At 36.1% G+C, this 12,418-nt stretch overlaps 1 protein-coding gene across 1 annotated transcript; it reads right to left on the bottom strand.

The window, feature by feature from the left end:
* Positions 1-7,509: 7,509 nt before the first annotated feature.
* On the bottom strand, positions 7,510-8,941 carry LOC110025310 (arogenate dehydratase/prephenate dehydratase 6, chloroplastic-like; the record flags this gene model as incomplete). The annotated part of the gene is made up of 1 exon (XM_020725726.1): positions 7,510-8,941. A coding segment is annotated over one exon (1,248 nt), but the record flags the coding sequence as incomplete, so codon positions are not given.
* Between the last annotated feature and the right edge of the window lie 3,477 nt (positions 8,942-12,418).

The following is a 12,418-nucleotide window of genomic DNA, read 5'->3' as shown; positions in this document are numbered from 1 at the left end:
CGTGCCGAAAACATGGAGGCAAGTTGCTGCAAACTCTGATAATGGCGGCGGAGAAGGCGATGGCTGATTTCGGCGGCAACTATTTCGAAATGGAAGGTACAAACATATGCTATCGAGTTCAAGGCTCGTCATTTTGTGTTGGAACCGCCGCGCTTCTCGGTGATGTTGAATATGTCGAGAAGATAGAAGAGGATAGAAGAGAATGCCTCCCCCTGCATTCCCCACAGCAGCAAGTCTGCTGTTTCCCCTACGTCGATGAGATACACTACAACCGGCACTCCGTCTCCGTCAACCTTGTCGGACTTTCCGCGCGAAGAGTCGACGGCGAAAGAAACAGAAGAGACGGAGTGTGTTTTCTGTGCTTATATATGATTTTAATGTGCTTATTTTATAAATATGAAAGTTTAAGTGTGAAATTGCTAAAATGATTTGTTTAGAGTGTTGGGACCGAACCTGCCTAAAAAAAAGAAAAAGAGTTGACGTCCGGTCGCGTCGGAGACATCTTTATCTTAGGAGGAGTCCGGCTCCTCAGAAATTCTTTGAGAATAGGCCGGCTCATCCTCGGAATTCGAAAAGAAAACATTTACAGAATTTCTATTACATAGAGAATAAGACTGAGTAGCTTACTCTCAATCTAGAGTGGAGCTGTTTGTAGAGTCCAATCTCAAGCTGACATATGGAAATCAGGGCGCATCTACATAAAAAATGAAAAAAACATTAAAAACGTGCAACCCGACCCGACTGATGCGTTATAGGAATATTTCATTGCATAGAAATATTCCCTCACATTATTCTGAATTTTTTTTCTTATTATTCATATGTTATTGATGTGTTATTAAAATGATTCAATCAAATGACAAGATAAAAATTTTTACTGATGTGTTATTAATGTGTTATGAAAGTGATTTTGAATAACATCTCAAAATCACTTCAGTCACTCTTTTTAATGTGTTATTGGTGTATTATTCATGTTTTATTGGTGTGTTATTTAGGTGATACAATCCAGTGACAAGATGAAAATTTCTACTAATTTGATATTTATGTATAATGTGTTATTCATGTTTATGGAGGTGATTTTGAGTTGATATTGTTGTTTCAAGAATAATAACATCTCAAAATCACCGCGGTCAATGTTTTTAATTTGTTATTCATGTGTTATTGATGTGTTATTGAGGTGATACAATCCAATGACAAGATGAAAACTTATATTGATGTGATATTCATGTGTTATGGAGTTGATTGAGTTAGTATTATTGTTTAAAGAACAATAACATCTTGAAATCGCATCAATAACACATCCATAACACTTGAATAACGCAAAAAATATTCAGAATAACGCTAAGGAATATTTCTACAACACAGTCGGGTCAGGTCTCACGTTTTTCATCTTTTTTTTATTTAGATGGCCCCAGTCTTCCACGTGTCAGCTCGAGATTGGACTCCGCAAGTAGATTTGCATTCGGAGCCCTGATGTAATAGTTTTTTTTAATATTGTCAGGAAGATTATAAATTAGGGTCTTGTTTTCTAATGAATATTTTAATATTTAGAAAATGTGTCCTAAATCATCACTTATATTTAAAAAGAGCTTAGAGTTTGAATGAATTACAGTAGTCTACTGAGAGTTGAATGAATTACAGTACTTTATCGAGATCTCGAAGCCAATGCTGTTGCTAGTAACCAATATATGTTATGAAAAATATTAAATTTTAATGTTTGTAAATTAGGAAACGTTTATATTATGAAGTTTAATATCAGTTAACATAATTTCGGGAGATCTTATTATATGATTTTTTTGTATTATGAAGTCTAATTTGTGAATATCTAAATATATGATTTAGATATTCAATTTAAAATATTATTGATTTATTAGAAGAATTCTCTTTTATTTATACGAAGGACTATTGAGGATTTGAGTCTATTGAGTTCTAACCCTAATTAGGTCGATCTTTTCTGCAATGTGTTTGTTTGTTTGTTTCTTTGTTGTGTGAATTTATTTTCCACCTTATTTTGAACAACAATTGGTATTAGAGCCAGATCGGTGATTCCAGCGTTCAATTCCGTTGAAGTCGTGGACGCAAGACAAAGAAATTAAAGAAAGTTGGGCTATAAGATCTAGTAGAGCCATAGATAATAGCTTGTCGTTCGGTATTTCAACATCCACTACGATGGTGGAAAATGCATTGATTCATCAGGTGGTTATACATTCTGATAAGATTGATGTGACAAAATTTGATAGTAAATGAAATTTTGGCATGAGACGATGTGAGGTGATGAATGTATTGTGCTTTTTGAATGTAGAAGAAGTTTTTAGTAGCGATGAACGCCCTGAAGAGATGTAAGAAAGATATTGATTAAAGATAAACTAAAATTCTTGTGGCTTGATATAAATTTGTTTATCTTGGAAGATCAAATATCAAATATGGGGTGATTATAGAGACATTTGCAGGAAAACTTTAGAGAATGTTGGAGAACAAACATTTCGCAAAGAATGTGAAAAACTATCTCCATATGAAGTGTCGACTCTACATATCTTATATCAGACGTGTGGTTATTATTGATGAGCACTTAAATAACTACACAAAATTATTGGCAGATTTGTTAAATCGAGATGAAGACGTTGGAGATGAAGACAATGTACCTCTTATGTTGAATTCGTTCCATGATGAGTATGAAAAATTTACGATGACACTCATTTGAGAATTATGACATGATGACTACGATGTAGTTGAATCACGAGCTCCTTCGAGGAACAAGGAATCCAAAAAGAAAGAGTCGGTAAAGACACTTGTACTCTAACCCGACAAACATGAGAATAAGAAGAATTGGGCAAAGAAAGAGGACAATAGTGATACTTCTCAATAGTGTACTCTAGCGTACTGTCGAAAATAATCAGTGTGCTTTCTGTTTGGAGCTTAATCATTAGAAGAAAGATTATTTGAACCTGAAAGAGAAGGAAAATGAAGTTTTTGCTGTGACGAAAGTCAATCTTATTGTAGAGAGATGTGACAAGACATTTTAGATGTATCGTTATTTTTCAGTTTCTTACAATTTATATACTAATGATTTGCGTTGAATTCTGGACGCAGCTGCTACCTATCACATGTATCTCTATCGAGGCAGGTTCTATATATACAAAAAGCTCGATTGTCGTGCAGTGATTGAGCAGCAATCAAGTTTGTCGTACTATTGGTGTAAAGAGCATTTTTATTAAGCATGATGATAATGTTAGAGAGATGGTTGATGTTAGGCATGTTCAAAATAGCTGAAAGAATTTACTATCAGTTGAGGCTTTAGAGGTCAAAGGCTTAAAGTAAGTTATTGAGCTATGAGTTCTGAGAATTTATTATGGAACACTTCTTTTTATGAAGGGAGATCATCATTACAACTTTCACTATCTCAAGGTAGTACAATGATTGAAATTATGACTGTTATTGATGATTCTTCTTACACTGGCATATTGTATGGTGGCTAGCTCATATTGAAGAGGCTTTACTTCAGGTTTTGGTGAAATGAGAATTAATCAAAGGAGCAAGCACCTGCAAGCTTAACTTTGTAAGTATTGTGTGTTTGACGAGAAGACATAAGTATCTTTTGATATTGTCATCCACATTACAAATGTTATTTTAGAGTTTTCACACAAATATTTGGGGTCTGATTAAGACTACATTATTCATCAAATAAAGATATTTTTATCACTTTTGTCGATCATTATTCAAGATATGTTTGGGTGTACATTATAAAGTGCAAGAACAATGTGCCAAAGATTTTCACAACTTGAACTAGTAAAAAAATATGGTGTATCAGATCAAATAATAAGAGAAAATACACATCATATAAGTACTTGCAAGAGTACTAGAGAGCTAAGATATGTATTTTCTCTTATTATCGACAAAAGTATTGGAGTCCTTCAAGGATTGGACAGCATCACTTCACTCTTGAAGGACACCACATCAAAACGGGGTGGTAGAGAGGTTGACTAAAACTTTAGTGGAGTGAGTTCGGTGTATGTTGTCCAATTCTTGGTTGGATAGTGTCTATTGGGAATGGGATATAGACTATAATTGCCACTCAGTGAACTATTTGTCTTTTATAGCCATTGGAAAGAAGATCCCAAATGTCAGGGTATCATACTAGAAATTACGAGCACATGAGAGTATTTTAGTGTCCAACTTATTACAACATGCAGAATGATAAAATAGAATAATGAAAAAAAAGCAATCTTCAATGCCTTCAAATGTGGAGTTAAAGAGTTTCAAATTTTATGATCAGATAGAGAAGAAAATTGTCATTAGTGGAAATGTTACATTTTACGAGGGGAGCTTGTTAAAATTCTGGAACTCAAAGCATGTATAGAGTTTTATGGCACTATATATATGAAACAAAAATTAGAGTTTGAAAAAACTTCATTTGTTCCATAGAAGTTTTTCACTCCTACTTAGATACATGATTCAGTTGCAACTGAAGTACCTATTGATAGTGCTCAGGAGGATGAGGAAAAAGATGTTGAGGATGAAATCCTTGGTCAATAATTTATTACTAGAAGCAGGAGCAGGTGTCATAATATCCAATAATTAACTAGGTTGATGGATCACATTGTATTTGCACCTTTGAACACAGAGGCTAAAATTTATTGTCATTATAAAGAAGTTGTAGAGAGCCCAGATGTAGGCGCTTTGGAAGAATGATACCTAGACACTAGTGAAGCTTCCTCTAGGAAGAAAAATCATTAGGTGTAAATAGTTGTATGCAAAGAATGAAGGTTCTCATTGAACTATTGTATGATACAAAGGCATGGTTGGTAGTAAAAAATTTTACGTAATGAGAGGAGATTGATTATGACGATATGTTCTGCCCAGTGATCAAGCATCCCTCGATTCATGTTCTCTCAGCACTCATAGTGCATTTTGGTTTGATTTTGGAGCATCATGATTTGAAGATTGTGTTCCCACATGAAGAATTGCACGAGGAATCTGCATGTTGCGGTCACCAAGATATGGAGCCTCAAAATAGTTGATTTGTAGATTGGATAAGTCTGTATTTGGTTTGAAATCGTCATCATAATAGCAGTTTACGAAATTTGATCAGTTTATGATGGGATAAGAGTACACGCGTGTGATTGGTCAATTGTGAGTTCATCTACTTGCTTCTATATATTGATGATTGTTGATTGTAGCTTTCGTTAAATATGGGTTGATAAAATGAAGAAGCAGCTATTCAAACATTACAAGATGGAGTTGGGTGAACCTCACAAAATTTTTGGCACAAAAATTCTTAGAGACAAGACAACTGAAAGGCTTAACCCTCCTAAGTAGCATATGTTTCAAAATGTGCTAAAGAAACTTGGCGTTGATTAATCAAGCAAGGGAGTAAGTCTACCATTGTATCTCATCTAGTTGAGTTCATATTAGTTTCCTAAAGATGATCAAAAGAGAAAATACATGGGATCAATTTCTTATGCTATCACAGTGGGCAGACTGATGTATGTTATAGTTTGTACTGAATTAAATATTACATAAGTAGATGATTTTGTGAGCATGTTCATGCATGATCCATAAAGAAGTCATTGGCAGGCTATGAAGAATATTTTGAGCCATTTGAAGGGTATAATTGTTGTTAGCTTGGTGTTTAGAAACCATTTTTTGGTTCCAAGTTTACTTTTTTATGCGTCGAACTCGATGCTTTAAGAACAAAAGTTCATTCAATTAGATTTCAAAGTTTTTGAAATACTTCAATGAAACTTTTTTTGAACAATCTTTGCACCAATTTAAGCATCGACGTCCTGAAAGGCTAAAATTATGATTACGAATAAATTAGTCTGTTCATGGCTTCAGTAGGAGATTCATGTTGATGTCTTGGGATAGTCATATCATGGCTTCAGTGGGATAGTTTTCCTTAACAAATTTTTGAAGGATTCAATGTACATATTATTGGATGTGACAATTTTTAATATCTGAAAACAGAGGGCAAATGATATATCAACATAAAATTATTTAACAAAACACAAATACTAATTCAACTGAAAATTTTCAAAAATAAATTTAAGACCATTCATTCACCAATTTTAGCAAAACTTATAGTCAAACCGACCGTCTAAATGATATGAGCCGAGCTCCAATAAAAGTAATCTAATTGAGCTCAAATAAAAGTAATCTAATCGAGCTCAGATCAAACACCTAAAGCCTGAACTCTCTATCATTCAAAAGACAATAAATCATATTCCAAGAAAATACTTCTACAACAATGAGCGACGCAAGAGCTTCCGTGATGGTAATGGTTGCTACATTCAAGTTAATGATAACTGATGTTCCAAGTGTTGGTGCGGTCAAGAGGAGATAGAGCTACTAATGATTCATTTTCAAGCCGAGCTGGAGTCGGCTTCCAATTGGCTCAAATGAATTGAGTGTGGCTCAAAATCAACTTGTGACTCGTTACATTAGATTCAAGCTCAAAATTGAAACTAACTTGCTCAAATGAGTTATTTATATCTGTTCTAGCTTGAATTCAGCTCGATCCAGCTCGAAATTGACACGAGCTAGCTCAAATCATAAAAAAATTGAGATATAAAAGAAAATCAAATCTCCTTCAAAGATTGTTTTAAAAATCTACTGCAAACCTTAATTTCAAATCATATGTGAGGCTGACTTCCAAATCTACATTATTCATATCTTTATGTAACTCGAGGTATTTTAGCTTTAAAAAAATATAGCTCATATTATTGAGAAATTATTCTATAAGGACAGCATATCCAAAGATACATGTGTTGTCTGATCTCAATCGTCGATCACAGTATTTTTATTTTTTATTTTTAAATGGGGCCTACCGAAATAAAATTCTATTGTGATCTTGTTGTTATCTTTTTGTGATCGACAGTCAAGATCGGACAGAACATGCATGCGATGTCCGTATGAAATAATTTTTCCATATTTTTATCCAAAAACAAATCTAATATTAGAAAAGAAGGAAGATTTACATTCCCACAAAAAAATAAAAAAATAAAAATTATGGAATTTCTTGTAGAACTTCGTTGATTCTATAAAGTCATCAATAAAGAGAAATTTCACCATGAAAAAGACCCTTTTCATATTTTAATAAACAGAGACCTGTTAAGATGAACTTCATCATTTAATATATCATTTGAGATACATTTTCACGTGTCAAAAAAAACCTTATATTGTCATAAATTTACATTTTTATTCATAAATTTACTATTTAAATCAGAAAAATTTTGCGTCACACGATATAATAATTATTTTACTAATTATATATAATTTATTAATATTTTACACATAATTTATAGCAAATGTCAAAAAACATTATTTTAGGAAGATTTACATACATACCACTCAATTCTTATATATTTTACCATCTAACACTTTATGAAAATTAAAATAATAATATTTTTGATGTGATCTAATAGATTTAGGTGGTGTACATGTTAAAAAATAAAATTGAAAGGTTAGATATGTAAAATATAAGTTATTTGGGTGGTACGTAAGTAAATAAATGCCTCTTTTTTAATCCCACGATCCTTCTCACCCAATATTTTTACTTCACAATACAAAATAAACAGTTAAAATAAAAATGAAAAAAAAAAAGAAAAGAGAAAAAACAAGAAATCACAGCACGACTTCCCGGTCGTCCCCAGCAGGCGGCGCGACGCTGCGACTTCCCGATCGAAAATCAACTCATCAATCACAGAGGAGAGGAAGGAGGGGAGGCGGAGGACGTAGAGGAGGGAGTGTTCCAAGGAGTCATGTCCATCGGGTAGCTGCCGAGCACTCGCAAGAAAGATGTAAACTCTTGAATCTCGGCGAGTGCGTTCTGCGCGCGTGTTTCCGCCATGGAAGCCTCAAAATCGAGGTAGAAGAGGTACTCAAAGTGCTTCGCCGTGCCTACGTTGGCGTCGTCGACGAGTCGGATGGGGCGATTGCGGTGCGGCCGACTCTCGATCTTCGTCAGCGAGATGTCACGGAAGGCGAAAGCGGAGAGGACTTTGAAGAGCAGAGATGTGCCCTCGCGGTCGTGTGCGAAGACGATGCTCGTTTTGAAAGGCCGATCTGTGCGAGGAATGATCGGCTCCCGCGCTAACATCACGAACCGCGTCACGTTACCGGAGTCGTCTTGGATCCCGTCAGCCAGGATCTGGAGGCCGTAGAGCTCTGCAGCACGAGCAGAAGCGATCGCCGCCGTGTCGCGCAGCCTGTCACGTCCGGGCCCTCCGGCAGCCGTATCGTCGAAGGCCTCGCGGGCGACGTTGAGACCTAGATTAGTGAGAGTGTGCTCGCACTGCGCCAGTGCTTGAGGGTGGCTGATGACGCGGGTGAGGTACTCCTTGCGCACGCCGGGGAGGCAGAGGAGGCAGTGGTGAACCGGAAGCTGGACCTCGCCGACGATGTGGAGTCGGTGACGTAGAAGGAGGTCGTAGTTACGGTGGATGCTGCCGCCGAGGGAGTTTTCTACTGGGAGGACAGCGCGGTCAGCGATCCAAAGTTCGACGGCTTGAAAAGCAACCTCAAACTGGTCACAGGGAATGGCCTCGCAGTTAGGGTAAGCGCGGCCGGCTGCTGCCTCGCTGTAAGCTCCGGGGACGCCCTGGTAGGCTACACGGAGTTGGGATCCGTGCATCGGAGCTGGGGAGAGATCGGAGATCGTCAGTGGTTTGGGGAGATTACCGATCGGAACCAGATCTAGCGCCGCCGATCCAGTTATATGCCCGTTCACCGCGGAAACGACGGGGGAATGCTTTATGCCGGGCTCATTGCCACCGCTGCCTTTGTTGCTATCTTCATCTCCGGCGGGCTTGTCCGTCTCCTCCTGTTTCTTGGAGACGGCGACCTTGCTGGAGAGTATGGCGCATGTGCTGAGCCAGTCGGCACGGTTTGATCCGACGATGCCTTTTGCGGAGAGCTCCGGGCGGTGGATACAGTGAACGCAGGGGGATCGACACCGAGGTTAAGCTGGTGGGGGAGACGGCGGATGGGGGTGGTGGGAGTGGCGGAAGCTGTTACAGACGATTGATTTGGGGGATGGGGGGATAGAATCGTCGCCATGGTTGAACTCAGATGGCCGAATTAACCTGTGAAAATGGATTTAGAAAACTCAAAATTTCGAAACTTTGAGCGATAAAAACGGGGAATAAAAGGGAAAAAAGCTTGAGAAGTTCTCGATGGAGAAGAACCCCAAGCTGATTTGGGGCTACGGAGATTGGGGTTTTATGCGTGGAAGAAAGCTGGGTGTTTGGTCAGAAACGGCAGCATAGGCTGCAGCGAGAGAGAGAGAGAGGGCGGGCGGGGAGAAGGGCAGGTGAGGTATGGTTTGGTGAACGCGGTCAATAAGCTACCTAACAACACCCCCACACGTGCCGTATTTTCCCGTTTTGCACGCTCGACGAGTGCAAATTTCACGTATGTGCGAGTAAGATGATATTTGTAACATTATCTAAAGAATTATGTACTGTTACATGAATAAATGAGATCAGATAAACTTTTTAAAGTAAATAAAAATGGCACTTTTAAGTGTTGTGTGATTGAACTCCCCAAAAATTTATCACCCCTTCTCTCCCAATAACTAGAAGATATACCTTACGTAACTCCTACATAATTGTTTTGTCACCACTTGACATATTTAACTTACTGCTTGATTCAGTGCCCAACTCTGGGCATCTCTTCCATTTTTTGCCCAACGCCTCGCTTCCCTAAATCCTATTTGCTTGAGCTACACAGACTCGCTGAGAGTAGAGATCGGAAAAAACAGTTTTTTTTTTTTTTGAAGTGTAAAAATGTTTAAAACTTATGAGATGTGTTCTTTTGGGAGTGCTCCTTAGCCCAAGCAAAATACATAAATTAGGTTCTCCGGTTACTTGGGTAGCTTATGTAAACATCCTTTCGCGGACATTTGGTTCAAGCTGCTTGATTTGATCTTGATTGGAATTACGCTCTTTCTTGACCTATCGCACGAGGCTTGCCACACATAAACTCTTCATGATTGTTTTTCAATTTGTTTGCCTAGTGTCCGTCTTATTTCTCTTATTTTCGATCCCTCCTCTACTCGGAATCGTTCTGACGGTTCAAGCAACGGGGCTATTTGAACACTTGGATAATTGCAAATGACAATTTTTTTTTCAGTTAAGACTCATTTAGTTGCTGGTTGAAAATTTAAAAATAAGAAAATTTACTTGAAGACCACATAACTCTTATGTATTTACAACTTAAACATCTAAATTTTATAACATATTATTGATCCAAACCATTAATCTATATAAATATATAAATATCAGAACATCTTTCTTCCAATCTTTAGGTATATTCATGCATTAATGACACCGTTAATACATATATATATATATATATATCTTAATCTTTTGGACATAATTATCATAATATATATATATATATCATAAGATATTCTCTTCCAATTTTTAGATATATTCATGCATTAATGATAATATTAAAAAAGATTTTTTTTTTTTTTGCATTTTATAGAAGTTGATAGTTATATTGTGGATATGATATGATATATTTGAGGGGTAAAAATGCAAAAAAGAAATAACATTTAGGTGTTAGATATATATTATTATAAACACCACTTAAACTTCTACAAAGATAAAAATTATAATTGAGTAATCAATGACCTTGGTGGGAGGTACACATTGATTTCGAAGTAATAGTCTTGCCTTGAAAATTTTCTACAAGTTCACTTTCCCAATGTAGAAATTTTCGATGATTCAATATATTTTCTTGGACAATAGAAAAGAGCAGCTCATGTGGCACCAAAACAAGACTTGATAAATCAAATTTTATTATTATTATTATTTTGGTAAATTTATAATTGAGTTGGATGTCTCAATAAGATGAATCAAATGACAACAAAAAATGTCTAATGCAGGTTCAAATAAGTCAGATCATGCTTAAAGATCTCCAAAACTTTCAAGATCATAATCAAATTAAACATCTTGATGAGATACATCTAAAAAACCTAAGTTTTCTTAATTCGGAGAACGTTCTGAAAGTCCAACACTTGAGAAGAATTTTATGATCATGAAAATTAGTCATGATTGTGCAACAGAGTGACTTGGAATCTACCATTATTCATAGGGGATGTCACTCCAAAATTTCACAAGGATATCTCACCTTCTGCATGAGACATGACAAGGACTTGGAGGGGGAAAGAGATAAACTAAAAAAATGAGAGAGAGCTCAGAGCTTTAAAGGATCTGAAAGCTCTACCAAATCACTGTTGTTGAATCACTAACATCTTTCTACCACTCTTGGACCACAACTAACCACCTTTGTCAAATCACCAAAGCATATCCAACCACCTCCATTAGGGTACCATCATATGCCCGCCATTTTTAGTTGTCTGTTTTCATCGAGCAGTTACTATCTATCCGGAATCATCACCCAACAACATAAGTAGACCACCAGTTACAAGTCAAGACCACCTGACCACCAATGTCAAACTGTCAGCCCGTAATCGTAAGACTGCCACTATTGATATACCAGTGTCAATCATTAATGCCCAAAATACCATCATTAGACCACAACTAGTTATCCACCACTATTACATTGTCATTAACTATCTATTATCATTAGCACATGCTACCCATCCACCATCATTTGGATCTTATAATTTGACTAATATCGTCAACCTATCACCACTATTAAGCTGCCCCAAACAGACCCTAAGTCTGAATGCATAGAAACGTCACACTAAATTCATTTTTTTATAGCAATGAGCTCCTGAGGCGGGCGAGGAAACCCCTTGTGATCAATTCTCTCTTAAAATTATCTTTTATTTATGTGTGTAGAGTATTTATGCAAAATTATAATAAGCTAATATTTCATTAAGCAATTAAAAATTTTTAAAAACATGCAGCGGTGCTCCGGAAATAATATAAAAGCTACTTAATCTACACTATTGCTCGGATGGATGTTTAGTGCCTTGAACATTCAAAAGACTGTCTTAATTTTATTTTTAATCCTCTTATCATAATATTTAATTATTATTTTAAAAATAGTTGTGATTATAATTACATATCATATAAGCATTTTTTAAAATAGTTATAATTATAAAATTTAAACTATTATAAATATTTTAATAATACTTTATATAGGCTCTGCATAAAAAATGAGTACTAAATTACAACAACGACACAATTTGTGAATATAATATTTTCTAAGATCCAACCACCGAATCTCGATCCCATTCTCATATCGTATACTTTTTCTTGTTTTATTAGATATTAATTATATTCATATAAAGCAATTAGTGCTGTCAAAATAGTTTTTTTGTTCGTGATCAGCTCATTATTCGAGAATAACTCATGTTCGGCTCGTTAAGAAGCTTGTGTTTAATTCGTTAGCTAAACTAAATTGTCAGCTCATTTGTTTGTCACTATTATATATATATATATATATA

This window comes from Phalaenopsis equestris, unplaced genomic scaffold, assembly GCF_001263595.1.
Source record: "Phalaenopsis equestris unplaced genomic scaffold, ASM126359v1 Scaffold000297, whole genome shotgun sequence".
Lineage (NCBI taxonomy): Eukaryota > Viridiplantae > Streptophyta > Magnoliopsida > Asparagales > Orchidaceae > Phalaenopsis > Phalaenopsis equestris.
The sequence above is the reverse complement of the archived record's forward strand: the minus strand, read 5'-3'. Positions and strand labels throughout refer to the sequence as shown.